The sequence below is a fragment of the Mobula birostris genome, chromosome 8 (assembly GCF_030028105.1).
Source record: "Mobula birostris isolate sMobBir1 chromosome 8, sMobBir1.hap1, whole genome shotgun sequence".
Classification (NCBI taxonomy): domain Eukaryota; kingdom Metazoa; phylum Chordata; class Chondrichthyes; order Myliobatiformes; family Myliobatidae; genus Mobula; species Mobula birostris.
In genome coordinates this window covers 56,998,422-57,017,828 of record NC_092377.1, presented here as the reverse complement: position 1 = coordinate 57,017,828, position 19,407 = coordinate 56,998,422, and the positions used below count along the sequence as shown (strand labels likewise).

The following is a 19,407-nucleotide window of genomic DNA, read 5'->3' as shown; positions in this document are numbered from 1 at the left end:
CATTAATTGTATGCACTCACAAGTGAGGTAACAAGAATTGCTTCGACAGAAAATGGAAACCTGGATGGAACACAAACTGAACCACTTTAACATTGTGTAGACATTTCTATTGCATATCTCATCTGTTTCAGATACTAGCAAACCTTAGAAGGTAAAACACTTATTATCTACAGCAGTTACAGCTTTAATTTTGAACATAATTTGAAGCAATCATTCCTATTATACACAAACTGGATTTAGCTCAAACAAAAGGTTTATTGAAACTTATACAAGAATACCCATGGCACAATAAGTTTTAAAAGCATTTAATGACATCGCACATTTTTAACGGAGAGGGTAAGAGTCTACAGGTGCAGTCCCATACAACTGAAAACCTGTTGTACTATGTGACTACAGGCCCAGTCTTTGCAAGGAATCATTCCTATTATGTGTCCTGATTGTGCAGTAAGATGAAATTTTCATTACAATAGTTACAGGGACAGAAATACACACTATGTATCAAATAGTAAGATAATGTAGCAAAACTATAACACGCAGTGCTTTAGCCAACGAGCAAATAACCATTTCAGGAACATTACTTTTCCGAAGAATGAATCCCCACTTCAACACTTAACACCAATAAGCCTGGAAAGGTTTTAATATACATCTAAAGTTTTATATTTGTACTAGAATTATTTGAAACATACAGTATAATGCAACTGAGCAACAAAAAAAATATTGTTAAAATTACAGCTTATTTAAAAGTGAATCAGTATACTAATTCATTCTTATATACCAACATTCTTTAATCACGCTTGCTGCACAAGACCCAGCAGTTTTTGTTAATATCTGCTGCCAGGCGAACTTGATTTTTTTAATTAAAATGCAAATTAATGCATGTCTGCCTTTTGTTATAGCAAAGATGATACAATATTTTTTAAATAAATGGGAATGGAAGTTTCTACTAGTCAAGACTCAGCATAGCAACTTTAGTAAATGGAATTGGACAAGTATTTTGGGTCTTTTTAAATACACATTCCATGTGCACAATTAAAAGTTTGAAAAGCACTGCTGCCTTGCATTCCAGTAGCACATGGATGTAGACTAATTTACTTCCAAGACAGCCTCACAAAATTGAGGAGAGATTTAGATGCTTGGACCCTAAACTACATATAAATCATTAACAACTGGTCCTTTTGTTTTAAATGAAAGCTGCCCAATATACCTCGCTTTCTAAAGATTAGCGACACTCTGATCTGATACTCTTGGTAAATTCAAAATAACTGGCTTGAGGACATTAGGCACAGAGGATAATGTATTGGTTCTAAATGCTCATGCTGGAGTTTTGTTGGAAGTATATGAAATGCAGGGCTATTGACTTGCTCTATTTCTTTTTGCCAAACAGACTGAACCTCTTCTCTTTGTCTTTTTCTTTGTCCTTCTCTCGTCTGCCAGGACTAGATTCACCAGTTAACACCACACTTGCTGGTAGGGTCTGGGCACGGCTAGCTGCCGGAGTACTCTGGGTACTTGCAGGTGCTTCGCTCTTGTCAGTGACAACAGCAGAAGTGATAGCTTGAATCCAGCTGTTCATCTCCTCCTGTTTAATATAAAAATAGCTGTGATTAAATTAAAATAATGCTTTCAGTGAATTTGATCTAATTATATTGTATTACAGAAGAATGAACTATTGTTTAAATATCTTTCAGTTCATAAATTGGAAAAAAAGATTCCCGTTCATAAATTGCAGATAATACATACAAAAATCTTTGCTTGTATTGAAGTTAAGGAAGGAAGCAAAACTGGTTATTGGGATATAATAAAACTGACTTGAATATCAAAATACAAACAGCAATAACTAATTTTACTTATTACAGAGGTAGAAACTTACATCATCTTTGGCTTGGAAGAGATATTCATTGCCATCACTCAACCTGTTTTTAACAGAAAAAATTTTAATGCATTTGTTGCAAATTAAAATCTAACAGCACATGTATGCACATACGTGAGCCTTTGTTTAGATCAGGGGTTCCCAACCTTTTTTATGCCATGGATGGATACTACTAAACAGGGGATCCATGGATCCCAGGTTGGGAACCCCTGGTTTAGGGGTACAAAGAAAAGGAATAACGATGCTCATAATAAACAGCTCTCCTGATAGACGTTGCTTTTCCCAAACACAAACAATGGCTGCTTGGGCAAGGTACTAAAGTGCCAACTGAAACTTGCACATCCAAATTACAGCAGCATCTCTGTAACATAAGGAAAAAATTTCAATACACTTTTACATTCTCTGTTGATATACATTAAATAGAAACACAGAAGTTTTTAACAAGTGTACCACTGAAAACTGACACTGAGCCACAGAAAAGGTGACTGTCTAGATAAACAACATCTGGTCCAAGGTAGATTTAAAAAACTATTTCAGACAAAGCAGAGGTTTAAAAAAAGGTGAAGGGAACAATTTTATAGAAGAAATTCCTGATGTTGAAGACTAAGTAGCTGAACAAAATGCAGTAGCAATAGGGAGTATGCATCCAGAATGGGAGAAGCAAATAAATCTGGAGGGTTGTAAAAGGTGGCAGATATGGAATAGACTTTTATAAAGTGAATTGTAGATGAGTGTGTCCCTACAAAATCATTTAGAGTCTTCCCAAACCAAAAGCCCTGGATGAACCAAGAGACCCACAATCTGCAAAGGGCCTGATCAGTGGCATTCAAGTCTGGTGGTCAAGTAAAATACAACAGGTCCAGGAACATAGAGTCATAGAACACCACATCACAGAAACAGGTCCTTCGCCCAACGAATTCATGCTGAACTATTTACCTGCCTAGTCCCATCAAACTTCACCTGGATCATAGCCCTCCATATCCCTCCCACGTACCTATCCAAGTGTCTCTTAAATGTTGAAATCAAACTCACATCTAACACTTCTGCTGGCAGCTCATCCCACACTCTAACCAAAATTCCCTTTCATGTTCCCCTTAGACATTTCACTTTTCACCATTAACCTATGACCTCTAGTTCTAGTCTCTCCCGAGCTCAGTTAAAAAAGCCTGCTTGCATTTACCCTACCTATACCCCTAATAATTTTGAATACCCTTATCAAATCTCCCCTCATGCTTCCAAGCTCTGTGGAATAAAGTACTAACCTAATCAACCTTTCCCTATAACTCAAGTCCTGGTAACATCCTTGTAAATCCTCTCTGCACACAATACTCCAAATTAGGCCTCACCAATGTCTTATACAACTTCACCATAACATCCCAAATCCTGTACTCAATGCTTCAATTTCTGAAGGCCAATATGTCAAATGCTTTCTTTACAACCCTATCTACCTGTGACAGCATTTTCAAGGCACTACGGATCTGTATTTGCAAATTCCTGTCTACTGCACTCCTCAGTGCCCCACCACTCATTGTACTACCCTGGTTTTTCCTTCCACTTGTCTGCATTAAATTCCGACTGCCACTTTTCACCCCATTTTCCCAGATGGACCAGGTCCCATTGCAATCTTTGATGGCCTTCCCAGCTGTCCACTACACCCCCAATCTTGGCGTCATCCACAAATTTGCTCTTCATCTCATGTTCTCGCTACTTATTACTTTTTTTCCCTCTTTTTCTATTTGCATAGCTTGTCGTCTTTTCCCTATTGGTTGTTTGTTGATCTCGTTGGATGTGGTTTTTCACTGATGCTTTTGTGCTTCTTTGTATTTACTGTGAATACCCACAGGAAAATTGAACTCAGAGTAGTATATGTAATAAATTTACTTTGAACTTTTGAACTGCATCCCATATTGTGTGAAGACATAAACAATGTGATATTTATAAGCAAAAAAAGTGATCCAGGAAGAGATGACGAGATAGAGATGAGTGCCACTGGTGAACTGAACCCAAGTGAACAAAAAGAACAGAGGAAACAAAATGATGTAAATAAATGAGCAGTCTTGTCCTCCTTGTTAATTAAGTTCCTGAAAACCTCGCACTTGTTATCAGAGTGAGGTTGATAGATGACAGTGATAACGAGAAACTAGGAATCATCATTGTATTTCTGAATAATCCTGAAAATCAATATTTGCTTAAAAGTCGGGGTTAGATAAGCGGTCCCGAACCACTGGGCCGCGGACCAGTACCGGGCCGCAAAGCATGTGCTACTGGGCTGTGAGGAAACGATACCAGTCAGCTGCATCTTTCCTCATTCCCTGTCACGCACTATTGAACTTGAACATAGGGTTGCCATCTGTCCCATATTTTCCGGGATATCCTGCATATTGGGCTAAATTGGTTTGTCCCATATTTCCCCCGCTAAGGTAGAGCGTTCCTATGAAACCTTTTGTGCCGAAATAGCGTGAAGCAAAGAAGCAATTACCATTAATTTATGTGGGAAAAATTTTTGAGCATTCCCGGACCCAAAAAATAACTTAATAAATCATACCAAACAACACATAAAACCGAAAATAAATCCGAAAATAAATAGCACTAACATATAGTAAAAGCACGAATGATAAGTACACAGCCTATATAAAGAAGAAATAATGTATGTACAATGTAGTCAGGAAGATGAAGGCAAAACCGATTTATGGGGGGAAAAAATCGGCACGTCCACGCATGCGCACGTCATGCACGCGCAAGGCTTCATGGTCATGGTAGTCTTTTCTGGGATAAAGTGTCCCGTGATTGACTGCTACTTTTGTCCCTTATTTGGGAGTGAGAAAGTTGGCAACCCTAACTGTAAAAGACATGTTGAGGTGAGTTTAACCCTACTTGAACAACCACCCCCCCTCCCCCCCGTCTGCAAGAATATTGTCAATATTAAACCGGTCCGCGGTGCAAGAAAGGTTGGGGACCCCTAGGATAGATGATTGACAATTGAACTCATTGTTAAGACAGGTGAACTTTTGTTTCAAGGATTGAAAAATGAAGAAACTGGAATTGGAAGGGCCAAAGAGGATGTGAGTGTTGATAAAACAAATTGAAGATAAAAATTACTAAAGGCATAGACCAACTTATGGATGCCATCCATAACTTAATACAATAAGAAACTTGCACTGCTCATATACAGTTGAAGTCAGAAGTAAAAGCTGAAATAAATAATTGTCTCTACTATTATTCTGACATTTCACATTCTTAAAATAAAGTAGTGATCCTAGCTGACCTAAGACAGGGAATGTTTTCCAGGATTAAATGTCAGGAATTGTGAAAAACTGAGTTTATATGTATTTAGTGAAGGTGTATGTAAACTTCTGACTTCAACTGTAACTATTAAATGTCATATTCTTTGACTATTTCATCAATAATTTAGATTAATCTTTCAGTTCTATTTCTAACATGTAAACTTTTCTCCCCCAGAAATTTTAAGTTCTCTGTGCGCTCTCCTTACAAAATGCAGTTTAAAAAAGCAGTGCTGCCCAATGAAAAATCTGAAGAGACAAGAGAGGAATAAATGATATTTCTTAAATGTCTAACCATTTAAAAATGGAATACATAATAACGAACTTACTTCAGTTTAAAAACATGCTTCTTCTTCTTGTAGTCAACAGCTACCTCACATAATGCTTCCTTTAGGCTGATTGGGACCTCACCATGATACGTGATCCCTGAACTAGCATTCTTTGCATCTTTATAAAATCCCATCTCGTGATTGTTTATAACACAATAAACGTGATGCCACGATCTGAGGGGAGAAAGGGGAAAATTAGTCATCAATATATTTTTTAAATATTTAAAACAATGAGATATTGCAAAGTCTCATTGTTTTCCTTCCCTTTTCCTCATTGACTTCTTTCATTTTTTATGCTGCTTCACAGGTGGAAATCAGCTTTGCCACACCTTGCTAATTATTTCCATGTGGTACTTAGAATGAGCGTGCAATCACAACAGCCAAATACATCCTGTTGCAAAATCCACACATGCACATGCCAGTATTAATGATTACACAGTAATCAAGGACAGAATCCATAGATGACTTTTCACTCCTTCAAGTGCACCATCTGAGTTGGTTGAAGTCAACTAGCTCAGAAAAGATTAAAAATTTTAAACTGTCTTGGACTGGTTTAGTAAAATGGACATGGCTATGCATTTACCTAATAGGCCATAAAGGGACATTGAGAGATCTATCTGTTAGGTATTATTGAACAGATCCTCCCCACAAAAGCCTTCTGATTTCTTTTATTGTCTATGATCTGTTGAGAAGCACCTTTCAACACTCAATAAGCACATCCATTTTCATACATTCTAATTCTTTTCTTCCTCCAGCTTTATAAATAAAAGTTCATAACTGCATAATACGACATCATTGCTAAAATGATAGCTGTGTTATGCGGCAGTGCAGTATCTTTTTCAGTTCTGGAGACACCAATGAGTTCCTGTTCTCATAGACTATAGTGGAAAGATGTAAGCAGAAGGACGTGAACATTTAATGGCCTCAGCAGGAGCTTGGTGGGCTGAGCAGTATTGTCACAAGGTTCATTTTGCATACCTAAACCTTGGGTCATACCAAGAGTGGAAAAGACCTAACTAAAGACTGCTCAGTCTTCCAGCTGCTCATGTTGCAAGACAGGAAAATTCAAAGTTCAATGTTAAATGCAAAACAAACTTAATGCCCAAAATTCTATCTACTCTCAGAAATGCATACTTAAGATGTTACCTGCTTGATGCTTTCTTATTGTGTGCTTCCCATTCATGTTTGCGATGCAGGAAGCCTTCCATCTGTGCTGAGGGAGTTTCTTGTGATTTCACAGGTAAAGTAGCAGATTGAGACTGCAAAGGTGAGGTCTTGGTTTTACGATCTGAAGTCGGTGAAGCTGTAGGACTTGGCTCTTTGGAACTGGTTCTCTGTTCAGTGGTGCCATTCACCATCTCATTTGCTTCAACTGTATCAGATATCTGAATTCAATGGATAGTAAATTAATCAGTGTTTTATGAAACCCAGAAATAGGCTGAAATTAAGCATATTGAAAAATGACCCTATATCAGTCTTCAATCATCACTTGAGTGAGAATTGGAGGTGTTAGTATTTTCAGTGAACTGTGTCACAATGCAATGGAACATTAACTGCTTAAAAACTGCCACAAGTTGGTATCTGTCAGCCCAACCCCAAAGGTTTTGTGATCAAGTCCACAGTGCAGATTGGCACTGAAATATGAACAATATCCTAATTGAATCCTAATGTAGCTGATAGGTGAATTAACAATTTGGGAGAACTTTTAACAGTAACTTTACTATAAATCCCTGGAACTGTGATGAAAATATATTTGAGATAGAGTTAGAAAGGAACAAATGCAAGTGCACTGGTCACCATTACAAAATGGCTGGCACCAGCTCTTGAATCTAAATGTACATGGAGTGATTTGAATAGGGTATCAAAAGGATAATGGTAGTTAGGTTCAGTTATTTCAGAAGGAATCTTAATAATTTTGAGGTTTAAGGATCGATTATGGTGGGAATAAAATGGGATTCATTCCTAATCTTGCCAAGTTTGCACAATAACTCTGGATTAACATTTTAGCTCCTGTGAAAATTACCAATCATATATTGGTATTTTATCAAGGAACTTGCGTAAGTCTAAGAAGTAGATATGACTGACAATTTACAGCAGCCTCCAAATGGGAAATCAAGTGGTATTTGCGTAACAATTCAGTGAGATAACAATTCAGTGAGATCACCATTCAGTGAGATTAAGCACACAGCAACTTTAACAGTCACCTGGACAAGGTTAACTGTTATGAATACAGATTGAGAATAAACAAAGTCTATATTGTTTTGAAATAAAGCTATTAGTAAAAGATTGAAAATGCTCCCCTCCCTTTTTCTCTCTTGAAGTAAAATTATCTTAATCAAATAACATTTTTTTTGCTAATCTGAAGGAGATTTGGATTTGATGAAAGATTTATGGAAATATCTGTCCTGAGATTGCTGACAGAATGCTGCTTTTTAATAACAATTAAGTAAAACTAAAACATTCCAAGTTTTAAAAAAATGTTCTGATTTAAATTGGAAAGGAAAGCTGACAGGATTAAAAAACTGGAATCCATTCTCAATGGTAACAAAAATGAAATATCCTTAAGTAATTGTATATTCAGTCCTTCTTAAGTAGTTGAATACTGGTACTGATGGTGGTGCTGATGGGAACTAGAGAAAATTCTGGCAATGAAGCAAACCAGATATGCAAATAAAGATAAATCATGTAGTACTATCTAAACTTGATCAAATTCCATTCTACAGAACTCTCCCTCAAAACAAGTCATGTTCTAAACACAAGACTTTGCTTATGCTCATTTTTACTGTTTTTGATTTAAGACATAATTTAGGCATGCAAAGATTTCAATCTTTATAGATCACATCATGCAGACCTACACCATCACCCAGGTATAGTTATTTTGCAGATTTTAAAGATAAAGGGAGCACAGCTTTCACATACAATGAACATTTTAAGCAGAGTAACAGTCAAACTTTAACTATTATGGAATTAGAGCTATTAGAAAAAAGTCAAGAAAGTCACTCAAAGTCAACACAGTTATTTACCCCTAAAAAACAGAGAGACCCAAGTCTTGCTTTGTTGTTCACGTTGCCTGCTGCTGTATGATCCTTACAACCTAGAGAACAGCAAGTTTCCAGTAGTTCTGCAGTTTCTATCTGGATTCGGTGGGAATCTTCAGAATCCAGAATCCGAATTATTTGAATTGTGATTCCATACAAATAGTCACAGAAATTCAAAGTACCCTTGGTTCTTGTATTTCAGTAACCTCTTCCATTCCACTAAATTATTTTTAAAGTATTTGACAGCAATCAACAATACATGGATATGTAACAATTTATTACTGCTCAGAATCTACTACAATTATATAATTTTAATGTTCCATTACTTTTAATGAAAATATAATCATGTGTGAAGCTTTTAACAGATTTGAATATATGTTGTATTAAAATGTTCAAGGAAATATTTCAAACATTTTTTATACTAGAAATAGGTGGTAGGTATTAATTGTCAAATCAAGCATGTTCTCGTCCTTTGCTATAACTGATAGTCTTTATGCTATAATTGAATCATAAGTGTATTGATTGCGCTCTTAACTTTTGAAATCGTACTTGCCAACATTAGCGTGGAAGTTACTTTCTTTAAGACTGTGTTGTAATTCTGGTCACTGCTTTCACTGAGTCATGATTTATCTTGACTAATGCTTTTCTGTAAAATTTTGTACAATTAATGCACTTCCAAATGTTTGATTTCTGCCTCATCAATGCCAACAGATTTGTTTAATACAATCATCATTCTAATGTAAGAAAATGCTAGTCGATGGAAGAGATCAAAAGAAAGTTGGTAAAACGGTAGACGATGTTAATAAATTTACTGGGACAAACAAAAAAACCAGTAAAGCTTCAAATCTTGACTATTTCATTTATCCAACCAAGAAATGAAAGCAATACCTCAGGACTTCAGTTTCAGTACAAATAATAAATGACTCAGACAATGCTTGCTTGTAAATACATAAAACGAAGTTATCAAAGAAAACATCCAGTACAGGGTAAACTTTAATAATTATGTTTAAACACATGCTAAAGGCATGCAAAAATAACATTATGATATGTAAAATTGACAGGGATTTGTTCATCTAGTGATAGTTACACAGAAACAAAACAAACAGTATATTTGTTCCATTTATGATTTTGCCATTACTAGTTCAAATCTTGTCATGTTCTATTAAATGACAGTGGGCAACCAAAGTGAAATAAATATGCGATAAAAGAGTCATGCATCAACACTTGAGTAATTATTATTCAGTGATAAACTGCATCTTATGGAAATACACAGAAAATAATCTAGTAACAGAAGATTTAACTGGGCCAAGCTCACATCCTAATCTAGAAAAAAGAGAATATTAGTAAACCACATGTGAATTTTATCCAACAAAATGCTGAAGGTCGTTTAGGATCTTATTATGTGAGCAATAATATTTTTTATGTTTGAGGATTCATTGATGTTTACACAAAAATGTTAAAAGCACTTCTCTTTAGCTGATACCCTCTATTGAGTTTAGACATTAATATGGGTAAAGTTATTTGTTCCTAAAATTTCTAGTATACAAACAATTTATTTAATAAACTTGTCAACACCGTGGTATGTTGTTATTATATAGCTGGTTTGCAGAATATGCCACAATAGTAGAGGGGGAAAAGCAAAATATTAAAACTGTATAAATAATCACAAGATGATACAAGAAGTGCCCAAAACTACTGAACACTACTGCACTTGTTTAGAGTTTACAGGAAAGTATGAAGTCTATAATTTACTTTCACTGCACAGTAACTTGTTGATCATCTTATACCAAGCCTGTTAATGTTGAATATTTGAAATTAAAATGGGAAATGCTGTTAATACTTAGAAGGCTAGGCAGCATCTACAGAAAAGGAAACAGTTCAAAAAATTTTCAGACTGAAGAATCTCCATCAGACCCTTCTGACCTCAAATATTAATTCTGTTTCTCTTTACACACAAGCCACCTAACCTATTGAGCATTTCCAGCATTTTGAGTTCTTAATAAAAGTAATTAATTTACAAAGCAAATGAATAGAAAATCCCAGGTGATCAGTAGTTTTTGAGATATTCAAAGCACTCCATCTAACACCAACAATCATTCCACGGTCAAGGTCACATAGATCACATTTCCTCTCCATTCAGATGTTTGGTCCAATTAACAACTGAACCTCTTGAACCTGTTTGCACCAAGTTGCTGCTTCACGATTGGCTGATTAACATTTGCCAACTCTCCGCAGAATTTACAAAGAATGGTGCAAAAAACAAAAACACAACATCTCGTGAGCAGCAGTTTTGTGGGAGAAAATGCCTTGTTAATGAGAGGTCAGAAGAGAATGGCCAGACTGGTTCAAGCTGACAGGAAGATGACAGTAATTCCAATAAACATGCGTTACAATGGTAGTGTGCAGAAGAACATCTCTGAATGCACAACACATCGAATGTGTAGTGGATGGACTACAATAGCGGAAGATCATAAAGATACACTGCGTGGCCACTTTATTTGACACAGGAGGAATCTAATACAGTGGCCACTGAGTGTATGCTGACATCTTGGGGATGCTGCCACAATTGAAAATATTTTTGCATTTGCTCCATCATCACCTCTTTAGCACTTCATATGTTTCAGTAAGATCACTCCTATTTATTTACACATCCACTCCAAATCTTAAAGCAAACCTACTCCTACCCACAACACAGCCCGACCCTGTCCTTCCCTCAGCTCACTTGATGCTGAAAATTTCAGCAAAGCACATTATTGGTAGGTTTGATTACTTAAGCATTCTCCAGGCCGATCTCTTATCTTCTTTCTTAGATAAACCTATGTTCATTCAAAACTCTGCGACCTTGCTCCAGGGGTGATTCATCCATTAATTATGCTAACTGACTAATATTGATTCAATGGATATTGACCTTCAAATATATGCATACCCACCAATATATACTGTTTACTCTGTAAGCTTCACACAAATAAGACATTTCACTGGATTCTGGAAATACACTAGTCCAATCTAACCTAATCAATAATATCACATTTATATTTTTCAACTCCTTACAATACCTCACTTCTCTCCCACTTGGCATGATCAGCTCTGCACTCCATACAACACGCCCCCCCCCCCCACATTCACTCAAAATAGCCATCTCTGCAAAATCCCGTTAGCTCTACCAGCCCTTTAGATTCTTTTCTCCTTCAACTCTGGCTTTGGGTAAAAGTGATATCAATTGCTCTACATCCGAAGGTATAGGAGAGAAGGAAGAAAAAGATAACAAAGTTGTTTGTACCATCAGGGATAAACCAGAGAGTAAGAGGTGGAGAGTTTCTTAAATGCATCTATTTTAATGCTTGGAGCACTGTAAGAAAGGTGGATGAGCTTCGAGCATGGATTGATACCTGGAAATATGATGTTGTAGCTATTACTGAAACATGGTTGCACGAGGGGTGTGATTGGCAACTAAATACTCCTGGATTTCGTTGCTTCAGGTGTGATAGAATCGGAGGCGCAAGAGGGGGAGGTGTTGCATTGCTTGTCAGAGAAAATATTACAGCGGTGCTTTGGCAGGATAGATTAGAGGACTCGTCTAGGGAGGCTATTTGGGTGGAATTGTGGAATGGGAAAAGTGTAGTAATGCTTATAGGGGTGTATTATAGACCACCTAATGGGGAGCAAGAATTGGAGCAGCAAATTTGTAAGGAGATAACAGATATTTGTAGTAAGCACAAGGTTGTGATCGTGGGAGATTTTAATTTTCCACACACAGACTGGGAAGCCCATTCTGTAAAAGGACTGGATGGTTTGGAGTTTGTAAAATGTGTGCAAGATAGTTTTTTGCAGCAATACATAGAGGTACCAACTAGAGAAGGGGCAGTGTTGGATTTCCTGTTAGAGAATGAGATAGGTCAGGTGACGGAGGTATGTGTTGGGGAGCATTTCAGGTCCAGTGATCACAATGCCATTAGTTTCAATATAATTATGGAGAAGGATAGGTCTGGACCCAGGATTGAGATTTTTGATTGGAGAAAAGCTAACTTTGAGGAGATACGGAAGGATTTAGAAGGAGTGGATTGGGACAATTTGTTTTATGGGAAGGATGGAATAGAGAAATGGAGGTAATTTAAAGGTGAAATTTTGAGGGTACAGAATCTTTATGTTCCTGTTAGGTTGAAAGGAAAGGTTAAAAGTTTGCGAGAGCCATGGTTTTCAAGGGATATTGGAAACTTGGTTCGGAAAAAGAGAGAGATCTACAATAAATATAGGCAGCTTAGAGTAAATGAGGTGCTCAAGGAATATAAAGAAGGTAAAAAGAATCTTAAGAAAGAAATTAGAAAAACTAAAAAGATATAATGTTGCTTTAGCAAGTAAGGTGAAAATAAATCCAAAGGGTTTCTACAGTTATATTAATAGCAAAAGGATAGTGAGGGATAAAATTGGTCCCTTAGAGAATCAGAGTGGACAGCTATGTGCGGAACCAAAAGAGATGGGGCAGACTTTGAACAATTTCTATTCTTTGGTATTCACTAAGGAGAAGGATATTGAATTATGTAAGGTAAGGGGAACAAGTAGGGTAGTTACGGAAACTATGACGATTAAAGAAGAGAAGTACTGGCGCTTTTAAGGAATATGAAAGTGGATAAGTCTCCGGGTTCTGACAGGATATTCCGTAGGACCTAGAGGGAAGTTAGTGTGGAAATCGAAGGGGTTCTGACAGAAATATTTCAAATGTCATTAGAAACGGGGATGGTGCCGGAGGATTGGCGCATTGCTCATGTTGTTCCATTGTTTAAAAAGGGTTCTAAGAGTAAACCTAGCAATTATTGGCCTGCGAGTTTGACATCAGTGGTGGGTAAATTGATGGAAAGTATTCTTAGAGATGGTATATATAAAATTATCTGGATAGACAGGGTCTGATTAGGAACAGTCAACATGGATTTGGGCGTGCAAGGTCATGTTTGACAAATCTTATTGAATTTTTTGAAGAGGTTACCAGGAAAGTTGACGAGGGTAAAGCAGTGGATGTTGTCTATATGGACTTCAGTAAGGCCTTTGACAAGGTTTCACACGGGAGGTTGGTTAGGAAGGTTCAATCGTTAGGTATTAATATTGAAGTAGTAAAATGGATTCAGCAGTGGCTGGATGGGAGACGCCAGAGAGTAGTGGTGGATAACTGTGTGTCAGGTTGGAGGCTGGTGTTTAGTGGTGTGCCTCAGGGATCTGTACTGGGTCCAATGTTGTTTGTCATATACATTAATGATCTGGATGATGGGGTAGTAAATTGGATTAGTAAGTATGCAGATGATACTAAGATAGGTGGCGTTGTGGATAATGAAGTAGGTTTTCAAAGCTTGCAGAGAGATTTAGGCCAGTTAGAAGAGTGGGCTGAAAGATGGCAGATGGAGTTTAATGCTGATAAATGTGAGGTGCTACATTTTGGTAGGACTAATCAAAATAGGACATACATGGTAAATGGTAGGGCATTGAAGAATGCAGTAGAACAGAGGGATCTAGGAATAATGGTGCATAGTTCCCTGAAGGTGGAATCTCATGTGAATAGGGTGGTGAAGAAAGCTTTTGGTATGCTGGCCTTTATAAATCAGAGCATTGAGTATAGAGTTGGGATGTAATGTTGAAATTGTACAAGGCATCGATAAGGCCAAATTTGGAGTATCATGTACAGTTTTGGTCACCGAATTATAGGAAAGATGTCAACAAAATAGTGAGAGTACAAATAAGATTTACTAGAATGTTACCTGGGTTTCATCTCCTAAGTTACAGAGAAAGGTTGAACAAGTTGGGTCTTTATTCTTTGGAGCGTAGAAGGCTAAGGGGGGACTTGATAGAGGTATTTAAAATTATGAGGGGGATAGATAGAGTTGACATGGATAGGCTTTTTCCATTGAGAGTGGGGGAGATTCAAACAAGAGGACATGAGTTGAGAGTTAAAGGGCAAAAGTTTAGGGGTAACATGAAGGGGAACTTCTTTACTCAGACAGTGGTAGCTGTGTGGAATGAGCTTCCAGCGGAAGTGGTTGAGGCAGGTTCGATGTTGTCATTTAAAGTTAAATTGGATAGCTATATGGACAGGAAAGAAATGGAGGGTAATGGGCTAAGTGCAGGTCAGTGGGACTAGGTGAGAGTAAGAGTTCGGCACGGACTAGAAAGGCTGAGATGGCCTGTTTCTGTGCTGTAATTGTTATATGTTATATGGTTATAACTACTGCAGCCTTACTTTCCAAGCCCTAGACCATATCCTTTGGAATTCACTTTTTAAAACTCAGTGTCTCTCCTACTTTAAAGTAGATTAGAAGAATGAGACTGAATCTCATTGAATCCTGATGGAATTAGAAAGACTAGGGGCAAGAGTGATATGTCCAAAGTAGGCAAGTCCAAAACCAGGTCATAGTTTAAGGGTTTTTTTTTTCCTTAAACAAGAAGTGGTGCATCTATCGAATTCTCAACTAAGAGATATGGGATAACAAGGGGAAAAGAGTATGGTATTTGATTGATCAACCATAATAATTTTGAACAGCGGGTCATTGTTTGACTTATTGGAGATATTTTCTGCTTGCAAAGCATTGTTCCATTGCTCTACTTATTTTTCAGTGTTCGAAAGTGGTAGTTGCAGATGCATACTTTCTCCTGATTTCAGCATCAGAAGCAAAATGTATTCTTTTTAAATTCTTTCCCTATTCAAAATAAATAAGAACTAAACTGGAGAGAGTGGAATAATCCTATGCAAGTATACAGTAATTCACTAAACTATTAATCCAGTTTCTCTATTTGGGGACAGAAATCCATTAAATATTGAAGCCCATAATTTATAGTTTGAGCTTTACAGATTCATGAGAAATCTTGTGAATGGCACCAAGATGTACAAGATTATGTATTATTCTTTTCAATAATGTTTGTTATAAATTATTTCCAGAACCTCTCCTGCAGGTGTACATTTCATCCAATTGTTTTAAATAAAACTTCATAATACATTTATTGTAACCATAGAACTCTATGGATAAATATGCATTTAAATATTGCTTATGGAATTGACAGGGTACAGAGAAAACTGTTGTGGTGAATCGTTCTTTTTTAGACTTAAGGAAGGTAGATGGTAGTGGTCCTTTGAAGTTGGAACGGAGACTATTGTTGAAAAAAAATGATTTTGGTTTGGATACACAAGAGCAATTTCAAGACTTTTGGATTAAGCAGAATATGAAACTAAAATGAACAGCTGAAGAGGGTGATGGGCCTTGGCTTGAAATGTTCTCCAGCATCCTTTGTGCTTGTAGCTGAAGAAGATTTTGGCTGATGTTAGGATGAGATCATCTAATGGAATAGACAGATATTTTGCAGTTGCAAAGTGACACATGTTGATGTAAAGAATGAGATGAGCTGATATGAAATAAAGTGTACAAATCTTGAGGAGGAGCAGGATATATGAACACATTTTTTTAAAGTGGCAAAACAGGTTGAGAAACTGTAATAAAAGTATTTAGGTTTAAGGACCTATGTACAAAACAGGAAATTATGATAAACTGGATCTTAGTTTAGCCAAACTACATTATTTTTGACACTGTACTTCAGGAAAGTCTTAGCAATGGTGCAGAAAAGAAAACCACTAGAAACATTCAAAGGATGATGGACAAGGGGAAAGCTTAGAGGAAGAGATGGTTTTAAAAAGATCTATTAGATGAGTTCAAAATAATGAGGAATTTAGACAGACATTTTCTACTGATTTAAATGACGTAACTCTTTACACCCAGATTTAAGATTACAGGCAAAAGAAGCAATGGAAAAAGCTACACAGAACCTGAAAGAAACTGAATCTTAAAGGAGTTGCACAGGAATGGTGAAGCGTGGGATTAGCTGCACTGCCCTTGAAGAGAACCTGCAGAGTCCCGAGAGCCTGAATAGCCTCCTTCTGTGCTGTTACTACTCTGTAAATTTTTTTGAGCTTGCAGTTGAGTTAAAACAATATGTCAGGGAGATCAGGAGGCCCAGACTATTTTGTGAACCACAGCAATGTTGCATGCCAATGAGAATCAGTACTTTACCTTACTATAGCTCAACAACAAAAAGCTTTTGTCAACTACAACAAACTGTAAAATGGGAATGGAAATGATTGCCCAGAACACAACTGTTCTCAATAATTATATCTATGCTTCAGTGATTGTTGTTGCAGTGCTGCAATAAAACCGGAACCAGGCCTCAAATCAACAATATCAAGTTTCTTCTTTGATCTCCATTCCCACCGAGACTTGTACTCCTTAGCACCAGGCTGGCAAATTTTCCAAAGTGCACGATGGCACTGATGATTGTTACACTTCCTGGTGATGCTATGAAAAGAACTGTAACATTCTGTGAGGACTTCTTGGACAAGTTGTAAATGTGGAACAGACCAATAGGAAACACAATGAAAGAGGTACCATTTAACCTGGTTTACTGTAGTTCTGATTTGTCATTCCATTTGACACTCTGAAAGCACAGTGCCAGCTCATGTTTATCAAATCCTTTAAAAATGGTTGATAGATTTTGGCCATGACCTCCACACCATGCATCTTGCTCTGCCAGCTTTTTAGAAGGCTGCATCAATGTGCCAAAGAGAATGAAAATCCTCCTACACTTTTCATACAAATATACATTCATTTCACACCCAGAGGGTGGTGGGGCATCACCAGGCAGATTCTGTTATGTTGCTTCTGTGTGGACTGCAACACAGTCATCACTTGGTCATCATTTTCCTACACTCAACCCTTACTCTTTAATGAGCGTATATGCAAATATGAACAATTCTGAATGTCTTATAAAGTTAAAAACTTTAAGCCGCTGTAATTAAGTTTGCAATGCATTTACTCCCCTACCCCTATTTAACTGTGTGAAACTCGAGCTTCACCAAGAATACGTAGAAAATTACTAACAACCATTTAATCAGGCAAGGTTAGCTGCTTGTACAAATATGCTCATTTTCCAAATAAAGGCAGAATTGACATTTACCAGCATTAGCTAGAGGAGCATTGTATTGTAGTAAACCAGACTGTTTAACAATCTTTTTAAAATACATATTGTGTTTCACAAACTGGTAAGATTTCATGACATCACTGCTAACATCACTCAGTTTTCTCTTAGCATGTCTTGGGATATCTAACCAGGAGATGCAGCTATCAGCAGTCAAGGATACCTTACACTTTAAAAATAAACCAACATGGTGACAAGGAGTATGTAAGTCATAGGGAAGGTGGTAAAAAGATGAACGTACAATACCGGGAATTGGCTACAACCTGCAGGAACGTTCTTCTACCTTCCCAAATCTGCAACTGAGGACAAGGATTTTAAGAAAACCAAATGTCATCTTGCACTTTCAACACAGGCACTGCATGGGCAGCTTTCTCTTGACAGAAGTTTCAGGGCAATGAGGGTAAGCACACTAAATTAGGAGAAAATGTAATACCTATAACACAAACAGCACCTCTGCTGGAAGCAGAAATGGCAGGAATCCATGGCTATTAATTTATATAAATGCAGTAAAATGAAGATTTTTTTTGTGGGAAGACACAGATTCCACACTATAAATGATGCCAACATGATGCTGTATCAGGAGCTCAGGTCCTTAAGGAGAGCTACAGAATTTATTGACGTGGAATGAATAGATGCTTTTTTGTTGTGGAAGTGGAAGCGGCAGAGAATGTCAAAGAAACAAATGAAGCAAGATGACTTACTTGGACAGTCCAAAGCATGCGTATACTTTCCAAGCTCATTGCTTTTGAAAACTCAAGATATCCCATGTCAAGACATGAACGTTAATGGATAATGAGAGATTTTAAATTTAAATTTCAGACAGGTAAAGAGTATAGGGTAAATAGTAGGTAACTGTGTGGTTACTCTGTGAACCAATCAGGACTATAACTTGGGCAAATTCTTAGAACACTGTGGGGTTATTTGACTGCCATTTACAAGGTAAGGTAATCCAGGCCAATTTATTACAAATAAGAATCTCACTTGCATCATCAATGGAACCATCAACAAGTATTGACAAGAAGCAAATAATATGACCTTCCAACTGTGAATGCCACAAAGCAAAGGAACCTTGTTATTCTGGTTAATTTTCTGCAGAGACTCCACATGCAGAATATCTCACATAAAAAGGAACAGATTTTTATTTAGAAGCACATTCTATTTGGTTTTCAAAATACATGAGCAAGGATTACAGCCACTGAAAGTCAACATCAAGTCTGTCGTGAAGAGAAAGACTTTTGGAAGTGCTTCAGAATTGTGGTTAGTACTGTTTCTGCTCAATTTTGCTGTCCTTCCAATACTAAAAGCTAAAACATTCAAGACTAGGAAAACACTTTATATAGTTGGGCAACAAGTGAACATTGGAATTATTCAGAATTATAGTCTTTTTTTGATCGGTGATTTTAGCTTTCAATGAATCACCAAGGTGCATGATTTGAGACAAAGAATGAACGTCCCCGCTATCACAGAAGAGTGATATCCTTACACAGACCACAAACTAGAAGAATGAACAGCTGGCTGCACCATTTGTCAGTAGCAAATGCCTATATTCCAATTCCAATCCTGGAAATCACCATCTAAATTATTTCAGCATATTATCACTGATTATTGCCAAAATGGGGGCGGGGGATACTTTAGCCTCAATAGGTTAGAAATTAAGCAGTGGGAAGCTGCAAGAACTCAGAAAACAAATGACAAGTTCTGATGTACGGTACATCTGTCACCCAGACCATACCAGAACACTCAGTGTCTGATAACAGACCTGGTTACATTCAACAAAGTAGACAATTTCTTAAGTCTAATGACACTCAGCATATTCTCATCTCACCTTACTGGTTGGAATCAATCACAACAGCTAAAAGAACAGCAATAATACTTAGAGAATTAAT

The 19,407-nt window shown here is 37.1% G+C and overlaps 1 protein-coding gene across 2 annotated transcripts in view; it reads right to left on the bottom strand.

Annotated features, from left to right (window-relative positions):
* Positions 1–231: 231 nt before the first annotated feature.
* Positions 232–19,407, bottom strand: part of sptbn1 (spectrin, beta, non-erythrocytic 1) — a 299,332-nt gene continuing 280,156 nt past the window's right edge. For both annotated transcript variants that reach the window (XM_072265205.1, XM_072265206.1), the window contains 4 exons: positions 6,627–6,865; positions 5,481–5,654; positions 1,871–1,913; positions 232–1,579 (listed from right to left, as the gene is read on the bottom strand). In XM_072265205.1, the coding sequence (XP_072121306.1) occupies positions 1,364–1,579; positions 1,871–1,913; positions 5,481–5,654; positions 6,627–6,865 (672 nt within the window). In that variant the 3' untranslated portion in view covers positions 232–1,363. The remainder of the gene's footprint in view (positions 1,580–1,870; positions 1,914–5,480; positions 5,655–6,626; positions 6,866–19,407) is intronic.